Here is a 17,576-nt window from a genome sequence, read left to right as displayed (position 1 = left end):
GCAGGGAATGTTTATATATTGACCAACACCAAGTCAGACCACCTCCACATCGGGAAAGGGAGATTTGTCCTTGTAATTGGGTTCTTCCTGTTTCTCAATACAGGCGAGTGATTATATTATCATGCATTGTGGCTCAGGTTTAATTCAGTCTAGCAGATGAGCTAGAGGAAGCAGGGAGGGGAAAATGCATTGCACATTCCCTGGTTGACATATTGACCATGGGGCAACACGACCCAGCCTCTAGCTGTATATTTTTCAACTCAGAATGATGAATTCTCTGCTTGAATGCAGTTGGATAAACATAAGATAAGAAACAAGAGATTGACAACCTGAGAAATGGCTCATTTTAGGCAAAACTGCACAAGGTTTTTATCAGCAAACAGTCTCCCCTATCATCCAATATCCCATACTCTGTCCTAGACTGACAGTCGAGCTAACCTTAACCCAAACTTAAATGACATTAGTCTTACAATCCCCTCGAGGGCTCGTCGTAAGCCTCCCCTTTAACCCTGGTGCCTTCGGCGTGTTTACAGTAAGCAGCAATAAGCAGCTACTTATAAGCAGCTACGCTCGCCATCCAGCCGTAGAATCAGGAGGTCGGAATTGGAATGACGCGGTAGATTTCAGATCCCGAGGAAGTCCATATCCCGCACTACAGTCCCGCGGCGGGGGCTGTGATTACCCCTCTGGCCTTTGTGTCCTGGGGGGGGGTTCCGGTTCACTGTTCATATGAAGTCCGGGAGCCTGCTGGGTCAGTCAGAGTTTCCTTTTCCAAACAACTTAGATTAGCTCATGTCTCAGAGGCCTGTACTGTACACCTTCCTCACATGCAGATGGCTCATGCATTTCATTATTTATTGTTTCAATGGTCACCTTAGAAGATGAAGGCCAGTAGCACTGATGTCCCTTTGGTGCTTTTCTACACTGCCATTGTGTGCAATATGTGTACTGGGTGAATAATATATATATATTTTTTTGTTTGTTTTTTTGAAGAGGTATAAAATGACACTTGAAGGAGTTACAGGAGTAACTAAGTCCACCAACGTAAACCATCTAAATCAATTTCAGAGGATTGCATTTCTTTAAAGGAATGCTACAAGTTTGGGCTTCAGCCTGCGAAAGGGGTTCAGGGCCAATCCTACAGTATGGAGTTCTGAGTAACGCATATTCCCAGAATAGTTATCTCGCTCTGTACAGCCCAAGGAGGTGTTCAAGACCAGACCACTCCATGAACTGTTGTATGAGTGGCATTGAGCCCTATTGAATGTTTCATAATTGTGCCCTAAGGGTAAAGAATTCAAAGGTAAAGACTGCTAGTGCAGTCTTTATGGCTTACAACTATTATAAAATGCTTGAGATGACAACTGACAATATGAAATGGGGCGAGGTTCATCATTCCTCTAACCAGATCATTCTCACTTGAATGCTAGACGAGGGCCTTGGCATCAACTCAAATTTGGTCTACTGTCTCCACACGGAACTCCACTACAACATCACAAAATACCATTTGTATATTTTTGGAGATTTTACATTAAGATTACACACTGACCAAAAATATAAACGCAACATGTAAAGTGTTGGTCCCATGTGTTATGAGGTGAAAAAACGTATCTCAAATTTAGTGAGCATTTCTCCTGTAATATTTCTGTCTGTAATAAAGCCCTTTTGTGTGGAAAACCTCATTCTGATTGGCTGGGCCCGGCTCCCCAGTCATGTGAAATCCATAGATTAGGGCCTAATGAATTCATTTCAATTGACTGATTTCCTTTATATGAACTGTAACTCAGTAAAATGTTTGAAATTGTTGCATGTTGCGTTTATATTTTTGTTCAGTATATATGGCATCGTGTCTAAATGTATATGCTAGTGAACAGAGTGACAGGCCTATGGTGTCTGATTGTACTATGCTAGTGAACAGAGTGACAGACCTATGGTGTCTGACTGTACAATGCTAGTGAACAGAGTGACAGACCTATGGTGTCTGACTGTACTATGCTAGTGAACAGAGTGACAGACCTATGGTGTCTGACTGTACTATGCTAGTAAACAGAGTGACAGACCTATGGTGTCTGACTGTACTATGCTAGTGAACAGAGTGACAGACCTATGGTGTCTGACTGTACTATGCTAGTGAACAGAGTGACAGACCTATGGTGTCTGACTGTACTATGCTAGTGAACAGAGTGACAGACCTATGGTGTCTGACTGTACTATGCTAGTGAACAGAGTGACAGACCTATGGTGTCTGACTGTACTATGCTAGTGAACAGAGTGACAGACCTATGGTGTCTGACTGTACTATGCTAGTGAACAGAGTGACAGACCTATGGTGTCTGACTGTACTATGCTAGTGAACAGAGTGACAGACCTATGGTGTCTGACTGTACTATGCTAGTGAACAGAGTGACAGACCTATGGTGTCTGACTGTACTATGCTAGTGAACAGAGTGACAGACCTATGGTGTCTGACTGTACAATGCTAGTGAACAGAGTGACAGACCTATGGTGTCTGACTGTACAATGCTAGTGAACAGAGTGACAGACCTATGGTGTCTGACTGTACTATGCTAGTGAACAGAGTGACAGACCTATGGTGTCTGACTGTACTATGCTAGTGAACAGAGTCACAGACCTATGGTGTCTGACTGTACTATGCTAGTGAACAGAGTGACAGACCTATGGTGTCTGACTGTACTATGCTAGTGAACAGAGTCACAGGCCTATGGTGTCTGATTGTACTATGCTAGTGAACAGAGTGACAGACCTATGGTGTCTGACTGTACTATGCTAGTGAACAGAGTCACAGGCCTATGGTGTCTGACTGTACTATGCTAGTGAACAGAGTGACAGACCTATGGTGTCTGACTGTACTATGCTAGTGAACAGAGTCACAGGCCTATGGTGTCTGATTGTACTATGCTAGTGAACAGAGTGACAGACCTATGGTGTCTGACTGTACTATGCTAGTGAACAGAGTCACAGGCCTATGGTGTCTGATTGTACTATGCTAGTGAACAGAGTGACAGACCTAGGGTGTCTGACTGTATATGGATCTCTATGAGACATCAATTCCATCAGTGATTCTTATCATTAACCAAACAGACAGAGTCACGGGTAGGGCAGTGAGTCAGGGTAAGGTGAAGTGGTCCCCTCCTCTCTCTCCCTCTCGTTCACTCTCCCTCCTGTCTTTCATGGATTTTTCATTTGTAGCCCTTCATCGCTATTCCTGGCAGGCACTGCGCTCCCACAATTTATTTATTAAAATCTAAAAGTATAATAACTCTGGAGACTTAGGGGTAGCTGGCAAACAGGTAGATCTCTCTGCCTTTGTCAGTATTTGTTGCTCGCCCCTCCAATACTCATTATCTTCTCACTGCCTCTCCACACTCGCTTCACTGCGAAAACACATTCACACATTATATGCCAGTGTTGTGTTTGAGACCAACTAAAGCGAGACCGATTCATGACCAAGACCGGAGCAAATCGAGGCGAGTCAAGACCAAGACCGGAGGGGGGGGCGAGATCGAGGCCGAGGCTGAGTCAAGACCAAGACCGGAGGGGGGACGAGGCTGAGTCAAGACCAAGACCGGAGGGGGGGGTGAGGCCGAGTCAAGACCAAGACCGGAGGGGGGGCGAGGCCGAGTCAAGACCAAGACCGGAGGGGGGGGGGGCGAGGCCGAGTCAAGACCAAGACCGGAGGGGGGGCGAGGCCGAGTCAAGACCAAGACCGGAGGGGGGGCGAGGCCGAGTCAAGACCAAGACCAGAGGGGGGGTCGAGGCCGAGCCAAGACCAAGACCGGAGGGGGGGCGAGGCTGAGTCAAGACCAAGACCGGAGGTTGGGGCGAGGCCGAGTCAAGACCGAGACCAGAGGGGGGGAGGAAGGCCGAGTCAAGACCAAGACCGGAGGGGGACAAGGGGTCCGAGATCGAGTCGAAACCAAGACCAGAAAGATGCTAGTCCAATTCAACACCATGATTGTAACTTTGTCTAATCACCACCATAATAAGAGTTCAACATGTCCAGTATTTCTTTATTTTTTCCCCCCTTTTTCTCCCCAATTTCATAGTATCTAATTGTTAGTAATTACTATCTTGTCTCATCGCTACAGCTCCTGTACGGGCTCGGGAGAGACGAAGGTCGAGAGCCATGCGTCCTCCGAAACACAACCCAACCAAGCCGCACTGTTTCTTAACACAGCGTGCCTCCAACCCGGAAGTCAGCCGCACCAATGTGTCGGAGGAAACACCGTACATCTAGCGACCTAGTCAGCGTGCACTGCACCCGGCCCACCACAGAAGTCAATGCGCAATGAGTCAAGGATATCCCTACCGGGCAAACCCTCCCTAACCCGGACGACGCAAGGCCAATTGTGCGTCGCCCCATGGACCTCCCGGTCGCGGCCGGCTGCGACAGAGCCTGGGCTCAAACCCAGAGTCTCTGGTGGCACAGCTAGCACTGCGATGCAGTGCCTTAGACCACTGCGCCACCCGGGAGGCTCATTCATGTCCAGTATTTCTGTGTTCATATTTCAAAACAACATGTAGATTCTTTAGACTTTCAGAATAGTGAAAAACTGAGGTAAAATATTGTTGAGGTAAAATATTACTAAACCTAACACAATGGGCCTTCTACGCCTTCAGAGAAGGGCTAAGGATTTATAAAATAATTATTATAACATAATAATAATGATTATCATATTATTATTTTCAATTATGTTTTGATTTAATCTCTTCAGTTTTTTGGAATGGAAAGGGCTACGTCAGCCATTGGCTAGGCCATCAAAAGCTAAATCAAGGCATCTGCCATTCAACTGTATCAGGGCAATATTTTGGAGTGAAAGTGGAATCAACCAATCAAATCAAATCAGAGTTTATTTGTCATGTGCGCCGAATACAACAGGTGTAGTAGACCTTACAGTGAAATGCTATCTTACAGGCTCTAACCAATAGTGCAAAAAAGGTATTTGGTGAACAATAGGTAGGTAAAGAAATAAAACAACAGTAAAAAGACAGGCTTTATACAGTAGCGAGGCTACAAAAGTAGCGAGGCTACATACAGACACTGGTTAGTCAGGCTGATTGAGGTAGTATGTACATGTATATATGGTTAATGTGACTATGCATATATGATGAACATTGACTTAATGAGTGGGACCATTTTTACAAAAACGTATGGAAACTTCTGCGTTCTTGAAGGACAAAAGGTCACTGCGCAATAGCGAGCAGTAGTTTTCCCATGACCTAGCTAGCTAGCTTTTGTTGTCGGATAGTTTGCAGAGGTTGCAGCAGGTGTTATCAAATAGGATGTTGTTGCTAATTTGTTAGCTTCTTCTGTTAACTTTCAACAAAAAGTTTAAAATGATCATCATCTGGTGAGTGGAACTGGAGTTTTCCAATAAATTGTGAAGATTTTCAATCTCAAAATCACACCTTTTTATAAATATAAAAACATGAAGAAATGTGATGGTGTAAATCCACAACAATGCTTCCACCACATCAATCTGATTTGGTGGGCCTGTCAAGGCCTGGCTCCCAAGTGGGTGGGCCTCTGTCCACCCAGGCCCATCCATGTCTATGCCCCTGATGCATGATGACAATTGCGCATCACAAATAGCCTACTAACCAACACTTCGGATGAAACTTTTTCAATACCTGGTACCTATTTTTAACATAGTTAGTATTTACTGGTAGATATTGGTAGATATAAGTTGAAAGTCTTTCCTACACTACCAGCTACCGATGTCATTCTTCTGTGAGCTGCACCATGCTAAAACCAGTTGAGAGCTGCACCATGCTAAAACCAGTTGAGAGCTGCACCATGCTAACACCAGTTGAGAGCTGCACCATGCTAACACCAGTTGAGAGCTGCACCATGCTAAAACCAGTTGAGAGCTGCACCATGCTAACACCAGTTGAGAGCTGCACCATGCTAAAACCAGTTGAGAGCTGCACCATGCTAAAACCAGTTGAGAGCTGCACCATGCTAAAACCAGTTGAGAGCTGCACCATGCTAACACCAGTTGAGAGCTGCGCCATGCTAAAACCAGTTGAGAGCTGCACCATGCTAAAACCAGTTGAGAGCTGCACCATGCTAAAACCAGTTGAGAGCTGCACCATGCTAAAACCAGTTGAGAGCTGCACCATGCTAAAACCAGTTGAGAGCTGCACCATGCTAAAACCAGTTGAGAGCTGCACCATGCTAAAACCAGTTGAGAGCTGCACCATGCTAAAACCAGTTGAGAGCTGCACCATGCTAACACCAGTTGAGAGCTGCACCATGCTAAAACCAGTTGAGAGCTGCACAATGCTAAAACCAGTTGAGAGCTGCACCATGCTAAAACCAGTTGAGAGCTGCACCATGCTAACACCAGTTGAGCGCTGCACACTCTTGCCGCCTGCAGATGATATTCCACTGAAACAAGGCTGTGTGTGTGATGCACAAATGAATATATTTCACTGTGCTTTGCAATTGTGTAGGCTACTTAGCATGATTTCTCTATTGTTCTACATAATTGTGCCATATACCTCCACTACACTACATTGATACGCATCAGGAGGGATTAAGAAGTGAGTATAAGCAGTGCCCACTGAAAACAAAGTGGGTATACGGCTTAAACCGGCGTATAGCCTTCATTACACCAAACAACTGGCCCTTTGTGTTTTACAAAAAGTGCACTCTCCTACGTGAGTGCACTGGTATTACGGTTGCCGTCCTTTCAGAATCATGAACCTGTCACACACTGAAGACCTATAGGTTCACCACTCTACTAACCTGTCACACTGAAGACCTATAGGTTCACCACTCTACTAACCTGTCACACTGAAGACCTATAGGTTCACCACTCTACTAACCTGTCACACACTGAAGACTTATAGGTTCACCACTGTACTAACCTGTCACACACTGAAGACCTATAGGTTCACCACTCTACTAACCTGTCACACACTGAAGACCTATAGGTTCACCACTGTACTAACCTGTCACACACTGAAGACCTATAGGTTCACCACTCTACTAACCTGTCACACACTGAAGACCTATAGGTTCACCACTCTACTAACCTGTCACACACTGAAGACCTATAGGTTCACCACTCTACTAACCTGTCACACACTGAAGACTTATAGGTTCACCACTGTACTAACCTGTCACACACTGAAGACCTATAGGTTCACCACTCTACTAACCTGTCACACACTGAAGACCTATAGGTTCACCACTGTACTAACCTGTCACACACTGAAGACCTATAGGTTCACCACTGTACTAACCTGTCACAAACTGAAGACCTATAGGTTCACCACTGTACTGACCTGTCACACTGAAGACTTATAGGTTCACCACTGTACTAACCTGTCACAAACTGAAGACCTATAGGTTCACCACTGTACTAACCTGTCACAAACTGAAGACCTATAGGTTCACCACTCTACTAACCTGTCACAAACTGAAGACCTATAGGTTCACCACTGTACTAACCTGTCACAAACTGAAGACCTATAGGTTCACCACTGTACTGACCTGTCACACTGAAGACTTATAGGTTCACCACTGTACTAACCTGTCACAAACTGAAGACCTATAGGTTCACCACTCTACTAACCTGTCACAAACTGAAGACCTATAGGTTCACCACTGTACTGACCTGTCACACTGAAGACTTATAGGTTCACCACTGTACTAACCTGTCACAAACTGAAGGCCTATAGGTTCACCACTGAAGGCCTATAGGTTCACCACTGAAGGCCTATTGGTTCGCCACTGAAGGCCTATAGGTTCACCACTGAAGGCCTATAGGTTCACCACTGAAGGCCTATAGGTTCACAACTGAAGGCCTATTGGTTCACCACTGAAGGCCTATAGGTTCACCACTGTACTAACCTGTCTATAATAGATATAAAGGCTGTTAATTAGATATTAATGTTTCAAGAAAGGAGAGTATATATTTGGCTGGAGAGACGTTTATATACGCTGACTGAATAGAAGCTGATGATTGACTTTTTGTACTCCGCTGGCCTCGGGAAGAAATGACGAGACCTCACTATCCGAGACCAAGTCAAGACCAAGTACAAAAGTCTGGTCTCGAGTACTACAACACTGTTATACGCACATACAGACACGCACAGGCGCACACACCCAGGGACGCAAACCCACAGACATCGAAGTATCCTGAGAAAAGTCCAAGCCTTCGAGTCACCCTGCTCGGGTACATGACTTCCCATGACTCTCTGAACACAAAGGGGAGCTTGTATGGCCAGTAGATTGGGATAAAGAAAGGCACAAGACCACAAGACCTCACTGCTCTCTCAGTCTTCTGGGTGGGACTGTCTGGGTCTAGGACTACTCTCTCACACTTCTTTCGGTTTGTCAAATGCCCCCTACGCCTCCTCTTTGGGACATAGATAAAACCTACATAGCTATCATGACATAAAACAGGGCTTCTAATCTGTGCAGAATAAGGAAGAAAAGTGGTGATTGGTGGTCTACTCTGGTATTGTTAACTATTTGTTTTCTATTAACACTGAATTAGAAATGGGGCAAGCATTCCTGAGAGTCACTGATAAACCGTAGGTAAGAACTGACCTCACAGACAAAATAATCCAGACCATCTCAAAATAAACTAATCTGGCACTAGATGCGACAGGACTGGCATTGTCCTTTAAAATTGGGACTCACTCAACAGGGATCCAACTTAACTTCATTTAGTAAAGATGAGCCCTGCATGTGAAAATCACAAATGCTTGCTCCTTGTAAAGGTCCAAATGAACAAACAAAGAGATGTTCAACCCCTCAATTTCATATCAGTTATTCATTACCTTAGCAGATCTAGTGGGGGGGCTTGCTGAAGGAATGCTAAGGGGGGTGAAGGTAGGGAGAATGAGATGTAGAAGCCTTAAACAGTCATCCCACATCCCACCCACCCAGAGGAGCATTCCACAGGACTGTCTGCAGGCCCGTCATTAACTCAGACCACCTGCCGGCAAATCAGGAACCCCATCGCACTCCAGGCTTAGCAAACTAACCCCATACTGCTCAGCCCTTAACGCCATACACATATCAGACAAACTTTACGCAACTACACACTGACCATAGAGAACTAGGGATCCACTGACAATTCCTGGCCGACGCCTAGCAGATATTTAACTGAGCAGAGCACTTATAGTAGTACGGGTGGACGGAACGTCACACTGACCAGAAACAGCATCACAGCATCACCCGTGTGGCCATTGACTGGCATGTCACCTCCTTGAGAGAGCGAGAAGAGGATGGAACAAGAAAAGAAAGAAAAAGAAGAAGAAACAGCCCTTTGTTGTTCTCCTCTGACAGAGCCTTGAAGGAATGACGTTACTGGCATCAAGTGAAGTTGAAACAAAAGCAGCTGATAAACAGACTGGGACAGATAGCATCTCCCTGTACGCTCAACACCTCTCCATCAAGTGGGCTTCCTCTCCCTCCCCTCCCCTCCGTCCATGTCCTTTCGCCTCACGGTTTCGCTCTCTCTCTCTCATCCCTCTCTCTCCCCTCTGTCAGTAACACAGCAGAGGGAGAGAAAAAAACAAATGACAACAAACAGTAACAATTCACATGTTCTCAATTCTCAGAAAATGAAGCCCTCAGGCATTCGGTTAAATCTTGTATCCCTCCATACAATTTCAGACAGCAGTCTCATTGTGTTTTTCCAAAGCCATGCAAATGGCTCTGCTTGATTTTGACACACTATCTGACAACTCGGTGCGCGGGGAACAATTGAATATGCTAACATTTCACTGAATAGTTGTCGCTCGAGGTGCAAACATAGGGAGAGGAAGATGTAGGCTTCGCTTATCCGCTTCTGCAAGGTAAACGTCAACAGTGTGAAGGGGATGTGTGTCCCAGTCAGAAGTGGTGCATTTGCCCCTTTTCAGGTCTTCATTTAGTCTCTGAATTGCCTTTGAGAGCCGTGTGAACAGAGATAACACGTTGGGAGCGGGCCAGCTTTGAACGGCGACAAATATGGAGCTGTGTTTTTAGAGTGCCGGGTCAAAGACAGCACAGTATGAAGATAGGCAGAAACTGCTTCTCCAATAGAAATCCCTGATCACGCTTGTAGGCGATGTCATGGCGACGTTGGCTAGCTAAGCTCATGCGCAGAAACACGTCATCAGGTCTAAACGGTCGTTTGATGTGCAGGCCATCAAATCAAAGGCACACCTTTGATATAAAGTTGTTTTGGACGAAAATGAAAACGTGTCTGTTTGTCACTTTCATGAGGTTGGAGTAATAACATGTTGAACTACTTAAGACATTGGCCCCGAATCTAAGTTGTGTCTTTATAAGTCAAGAAAATAAACAACTAAGGAAGAATGTTTCACTTCTCTCATTGGCTTCTCAAACCCCAAACCCCGGCCTGGTCTGCTTGGTCTGCTTCGCAAGAATTCCCTGAAGTCTCGCGATGTTGCGCCTCTGGGTTTAGAAACTCTGTGGCCGGGTGTTTAGTGAGGTCTTGTAAAGATTCCTTTGAGGGGAAGGCTGCTCTTAGTGAGATTAAAGCATTGCCCAAGTGATCCCGTGCGAGGTTTTGAAGTGGCCTGTACCTCCGCACTAAAGCTCTGGGGAGTGATAGGACGAAACACGATGCCTCTAGGCATCTATCTATGCCACGGAGCATTGGTCGCACTTCCTGACCGTGAGATGCCAAGAAAAACACACATCTCCAGCATTCCAAGTCCACACCTGAACAAAGAATTTCCTCACGGTCTCTCTCTCTCTCTCTCTCTCTCTCTCTCTTCCCCTTTCATCCTCACTTATCCTTCCTCCTCCCTCCCATGCATCTTACACAGAGACTCTTTTTCCTCCACTTTTTGACAATGTGCCTCCCCGCCTAGCTCCGCCAGGCATTCCTGGGTCTCTCCTAGCTGTGGATATGTCAAGAATGGGGAGAAAGGAGTGGAGGGTACACTGAGCGCAGCGACAGGTAGAGTCTTGTCTGAAGGTACTAACATCCCCAGTCTCCTGGATGGTGGTTGGCTGCACACAGAGGATGTGATCCGACTTGACTGTCTTAATTAAAATGTTGCACTGGACTGAAGCCTCAGAGCTCACTCTTCATCAGATGGAGGAATGCCAAATAATCCCTTGGGTGAAATATGGCCCGCAAAAAAAACAAATACAGATTTGTGTCTAACCTCAAGAGAGACGTGGATCGCTATTATGCCCCTGAAAATCAGTACACTTAGATTTGTTTTAACCTTGTCCTATAAAGACTGAGTGAAATAATTGTACAGCGATGAAACAAATACATTGCAAATTCACATTGAATACAGTTTGAAAAGTTTCATAAGGTTATATTGAAACGAAACAGGACCAAGTGCATTTCCTAATTTGAAAAATAAGAAAAGAGGGAAGAAAAAATGTCAGCAGTACAGTGTGTCGTGCCGGGAAAGATAAAATGTTATTTGTGCCAAACTCTACCAAACACTGCAAACAACCTGCGACCATTGGAATCACCTGCCATCACTAATTATTTGGCCGTTTTTGAGGCCTGTATATGGAGGCCATGGATTCTAACTTCTGACCAGCTGCCAACATCGTCAAGCGCCAGCAGAAGCCGAACAGCAACAAGCCTTGTTTGCTGGCAAAGAGGGCAGAGACGGGCATAGTCACGGCAGATGTTAGGACTTATTAGTCACGGGTATGGGTCTTCTTATAGTGCCTGACAAATGGTTTCTTCACAAAAAAAGTGCCAAAAGGAGCGACAGCTCTCAATAACTCTCACTGCACTGGGGAAGTTTTCAGTATCTAGAGCTGCAGCTGGCTAAAATGGATTACTTGTCTCCTTTTTTTCCCCCAAACTCAGGAAGCTCCTCAAAAAACTATTTTTATGATTGCATGTTCTCAAGCACAGACAAGTCTGATCTATTCATTCCTTCTCCACGTCCGCTTCCTCCTGCTCCTGCCTCTGTTTAGGTAAAATTAGAAAACGCGAGGCTGTTTCTTTTTGGTGCCACGGCTTTGCCATTAACAGAGGTGTGAACATAACTGTCAACTGCTAAAAGAGTGTGAGAAACGCAGTCCCCAGTAAATACCTCAAAGCTCTGGGTTATGTGTAAAAAATACTTTAAGAGCTTACTGACTTCATAAAACGTCCCCCTGACAACGGGGAAAGGTTGTCTCAGGGAGGTCAGTTACTGTCCCTGAAGGTGTATATCAAAGGGGACACCTCCACCTCCTAGAGAGAGACGATTAACCTGAGCAGGGCCGCAGCAGCTTCACCATGACAACTAACCTGCTTAGAGGACTCAGGTGTCCCTATTTGTCTGAGTGCTGGGAAACAGTCATGGGTGTAACCCTACAGCTATGATATTTCAGATACCATTTACTTGTGATGCAGGGAGTGTGATGCCTATCTTTACAATGTGACTGCCCTGTACTACTCTGTCAGACTAACCTTAAAATAATCTGGTCTCAGACGATCGTGCAGGTGAAGAAGCCGGATATGGAGGTCCAGGCAGGCGTGATTACACAGGTTCTGCGGTTATGAGGCCGGTTGGATGCACTGCCAAATTCTCAAAAACAACGTTGGAGGAGGCTTATGGTAGAGAAATTAACATTCAATTCTAAGGCAATCGCTCTGGTGGACATTCCTGCAGTCAGCATGCCAATTGCACACTCCCTCAGAATTTGAGACATCTGTGGCATTGTGTTGTGTGATAAAACTTCCCATTTTAGATTGGCCTTTTATTGTCCCCAGCACAAGGTGCACCTGTGTAATGATCATGCTGTTTAATCAGCTTCTTGATATGCCACACCTATCGGTTGGATGGATTATCTTGGCAAAGGAGAAATGCTCACTAACAGCGATGTAAACACATTTGTGCACATTTGAGAAAAATAAGCTTTTTGTGCGTATGGAACATATCTGGGACCTTTTATTTCAGCGTATGAAACATGGGGCGAACACTTGACATGTTGCATTTATATTTTTGTTCAGTAAATATTGAAAGTCAACATCTTCATCAGATGACAACAGAAGTGCAACGCTATTTGGCTGACAGCCACACGAGTAAAAGAGCTTACAAAGAAAAATAAAGGTATTTATTATACATGACCATCGTATTTCTAATGTTTTTTACAGAAAGAATGTAGCCAGCAACAATTCCTAATATTTTGCTTAACGTTAAAATTGCATTTTACCAGAGAAAAGCAGGCAGGCGAGGAAAGTACTGGTAAAAAGAAGCTACACATCAGTCAGAGCATTGTCTGCTGGTTGAATGCTCGTTCATGAATTCTCATCCAAATGGAGAAGTGCAACTGAACCACAAAATGTGCCTGAAATTACAATTACAATAAGAAGCATTTCAGGATCTTCGTTTTAAAAAAGCTGCAAGATATTTCTTATGTCTTTGAACTTTTTTCCTGCGTGAAAAATTAAGAATTATGCGTTAACGCGACAACTAAGCTTAACTTGCTAGTTATCAAAGTAAGTGGCTGAATTAATAAGCTGACGGGGCATCATATTGAGTTGGCTTTCTGCCATGTTTGAGAAGTCAAAGCCCTTTGGATGAGTTATCTGTACATCTGCCACTGCTATCTTTTGAATTCCTTGTTTTCTCCTCTCCGTTCTTGGCCAGTCTGCTACACTCCCATCTTCTCTGAGTAGTCAAGCCCATTGCCCTAGCGACTCCAGACTCCTCACAGACATATCATGTACACATGCTGCTCCAGTGCCAGTACTGTTTTTCCTTCAGAAAAGCATGTGTCAAAACTTTGTTCATTTCCACAATGTCTCTGGTTCACATTCGCTTTTAAATGTCCAAAATCACCAAAAATGGCATTCGGTAGCTCCTATATGTATAACTTTATGAGCTGGATTGCCATTCTTTGCGCTCGTTAGCATATTTAGCTAGCAACCGCCATGGAAATTCGCTATTATTTGTGCTAATTTTGTTAGACCCCCAATGGCCTTTTTTGTAGTTTATTTGGCGCCCCCTTGTGTACTAAGCTGGTAATACCGTAAATCTTGGAACGTATGAAGGACGGTATGACAATATGAAAATCTGGATTGCGCCCAACCTTAGTATAAAACAATCAAACTTCCCCCCCAAAAAATCCTAATTTATTATCCTTTCCACCGTGTAAAACATTATTTGTGTGAAAAAGTCCCTTTTCCTTCATCAGAATAATGATTCTCCTCTATAGCTAGATTTCAATCCAATATTCTACATTCTAAAAATAGTTTCCTCACAAAAATGTTTTGCATTATATAGCGAGTGTATACACTCTGGTATTGGCATGTGCACTCTAGCCAACAGCGTTATCTGCACGCTGTTGGCTAGAGCGCACATATAGCCGATATGATGAGATTATTATTATGGAAAAAAGCAAGATTATTTTTACTTGTCAAATGACAGCCAAGCATCGATTATCATGTCACCAGAATAAGACCCTTAATATTTATTGGAAAGGAGCATCAACCTCATCACCTTGCACTTTCACCACCCTGTGAAGTTCATCATTTATTTAATCTGTAGCCTAATAAACTGCATGCTTTCCCGATGAGTCATAGTAGGAGAACCACACATGTCATCGTGTGACTCCAAGTTAAATTCAATATGATGGTAATTATATCAATATTCGCACATAAAAGCTTTTCCACTGGCATTTTCCACATAATTAATTTTACCGACAGAAAAAGATCCCACCTTGTCTAACATATTTTTTTTATCGATACTTGGAAAGTTTACCGAAAAATTTCCATCAGGCCTTTCATGACATTTTTTATCCAGCATGCACTTTACTCGCATTAAAAGGTTGGAATGAAACCTGGTTTATGACCATGTACTGTATTTTCAATGGATTCAATAACAGTTCTTACGAGCAGCACTTTGTGTTGATTTCTAAGGTGCCTTTGGCACCCGCACTGCCTCACAGGCAAAATTCATGGCACAAAAGTACGTGTGCACCTGAGGCTCTTGCATGCATATAAGGCTTACTGCCGGTAAGAACGGACGATTGCCATAATTTTTCGAGTTTCAACACTCAGTTATTACATTTAAAAAAACAAACATTGAAATAGCATTAGGTAAGGTAAAGCAAAACCCCAAACCGGTCCGTGCATCCCTAATATGGGATACCTAAACAGAGAGGGGGTTGACTATTCCATACCGTCCTGTTGAGACTGAAAAACAGACAGAGAGAGAGAGAAAGAGAGAGGAGACAACACAATGGCAGCTTACCGTCCACACAGTGCTCCACCTCCTCCAGGTTACGCAGGGTAATCCTCATCAGGCTGGAGTTGAGCATCAGCTCGTTCTTATGTGCTGGCCACATGTACTCCGGGGCCAGGTTGACAAAGAAAATGCGCGTGTCGCCAGTGGCAACCTGGTTGTCGCATATCACAGGGTCCCCGAAGCCGCCGATCATCACCTTGTTGCCGCCGTCCAGAAGAACCTCGCCGTTGACCATGGTCTTGCCTTTCAGGTACCGCCATACCCTCACCTTTATCAAGGCCATGGAAAAAGACTCTTTAGCTCTTTACTGAGGCTCCTCACATGCAGGCTGTAACCTCAAGTTAAAGGTAGTCTGAGCAAGGTGACATCATCATAACTAGGATATGAGGTATGCAAGTGGAAATTTGCCCTGTTGCTTATGATGATGTAATTTTGCAGTCTACCTTTAAGCAAATATATATCAAAAGTATTTTACAACAATTGTAGTTTAACAAACAGATTTAAGTCAGGACTCCAGTTATTTCATGTTTATATGCATGCAAGCACTTATTCTTCCAACCACTTGTTTTAATAAAACTTTAAAGGGACAAATTGTATACATCAGTGTACCATGGTTGAATAAATACATACTTTCCTGGACTGTATCTGCTAAACCATAACCGTATTCGCAACAGAAGACATTTCATATTCATGGGACAGGTTTCCATTTGGGCCGGTCTCATTTGGTGGTAAAGTGGTTCCGATCTGAAAACGTGACACCTCTAATCTACTCCAATCTCTCTACATAGGATATGGATCTTTAGTGTCCTGCTCTATGACAAGGCAATTGTCAAATACAACTTCATGCCTGTAAATACATTTTAAAAACAAGCTTCTGAAGAACAACAAATGTAACGCCTTATATATAGCTCAATTATGTACATCACTATAGTTTAAATATATATATATATATATATATATATATATATATATATATATATCGTTTACTTGAGCTTCCCTTAGGAAGACAGATATAGTATTTTATGTTTCAAATGGGGTTTATTAGCCTATAAATATGTAATAAATAGTTACCACTTTGTTGAAAAGGTTGAGATTGTTATTACTTCTTTTGTTCAACTACTGTATGAGAAGGCCTACCAAGACCGATGCACTGATTCAAATGGCCACTGTTGGCTTTGGAAGAAAAGTGGGATGGCATGTATAGGCTATGATTTGACAGGTGTCACTTTGGAGTTAGGCTTACACGTATCCTACTTCCTGAAACAGAAACATTGAATACTTTGTAACGTTTTCGACAAGACTATCGTTACTTTGTAGACAACCTCAATCAACATAAATCTATCCACTCAAGTCAGGACAGTCAGGCTTACCTTGCACGAGTATGTATTATGCACTGGGTCCATGTTCATGATTTCTTCAACGGTACCAGTCAAAACTACGTTCGCCTCCTCTTCCCTTTTCTCCAAGTCTTTCTCCGGACAACTTCCGTGACATCGTTGACAGAAAACGGCGACTATCATCAATGCCCACCCGTACAAGTGAGTTGGTCTCCGTTGTGAAACCATGGTCACGAAAACGGGTAACAGACTAAATCAATTCTCTGCGACACAAAGTAGGCTACAAATTGTTTTCGCAGCAATACTCGCTATTTAGGCGAATAAGCCTTCTCCTAACTTCCCTACCGACCACAAAGCTCTCTCAATTTCAGACAAATCTCATGCGTCTGCTGCGTGCGCGACCTGAGCTGCCTCGCTGCAAGCCGGCTGGGAGAGAAGAAAAGGGCTGGATTCTCTCTCAAGGAATGCGCTACACTTCACCCCCCCCCCCCCTCACACTCGATTCTTTTTGAATGACGCTTCGGATTTGCATGCAATCTGAATTGCTGATACGACTGGTGAAGGGACCTGCGGTTTCAGGAAGGCTGCCGAAAGTGGTGTAAAACGCCACCCTTTGGAGAAATGGTGCGTTCACTGAACAAGCGTAAAACCTTGCTTTGAGGCAAGTGATGGTCAAGTAGCCTATACTAAACATTGAAAGTAGTCTCGGCCTATATTGTGTGTAGCTTAGCCTAAACTATGAAATAATCAAATAACAAAACAAAAACATTGGCCTATCCCTAATAAACAAACCAACAGAAACAGTCCAGAACTGACAATACAGTAAGCCTAAGTGATACAATTATGGATCTTATTAAATATTTGCCATGATCAACATTTATAAATGCTACCATGTGTGCGTTTTTTTACAGCTCCCAGTTAGGAATAGACACTGCGTAAATTTCCGCTCTTCAAAAGCTGTAATTTTAAGTAGACTATCCGTCAATCTATTCCTGGAAAATGACAGGCTTGCGATGTGCTTTCCAACAG

The 17,576-nt window shown here is 43.9% G+C and overlaps 1 protein-coding gene across 9 annotated transcripts in view; it reads right to left on the bottom strand.

Annotated features, from left to right (window-relative positions):
- The window catches only part of agrn (agrin), a 269,273-nt gene extending 252,068 nt beyond the window's left edge, over nt 1-17,205 (bottom strand). For 3 of the 9 annotated variants that reach the window (XM_090184407.1, XM_036988114.2, XM_090184408.1), the window contains exons 1-2: nt 16,581-17,205; nt 15,217-15,478 (exon numbers count right to left, since the gene is read on the bottom strand). In XM_090184407.1, coding sequence (XP_090040533.1) covers nt 15,217-15,478; nt 16,581-16,775 — 457 coding nt within the window. In that variant the 5' untranslated portion in view covers nt 16,776-17,205. The remainder of the gene's footprint in view (nt 1-15,216; nt 15,479-16,580) is intronic. The other 6 variants (XM_036988111.2, XM_090184405.1, XM_090184406.1 and 3 more) reach the window with 3 other exon arrangements.
- Between the last annotated feature and the right edge of the window lie 371 nt (nt 17,206-17,576).

This window comes from Oncorhynchus mykiss, chromosome 9 (genome assembly GCF_057628025.1).
Source record: "Oncorhynchus mykiss isolate SJ-2025 chromosome 9, ASM5762802v1, whole genome shotgun sequence".
Taxonomy (NCBI): Eukaryota; Metazoa; Chordata; class Actinopteri; order Salmoniformes; family Salmonidae; genus Oncorhynchus; species Oncorhynchus mykiss.
This window is presented reverse-complemented; position numbering and strand designations above follow the sequence as displayed.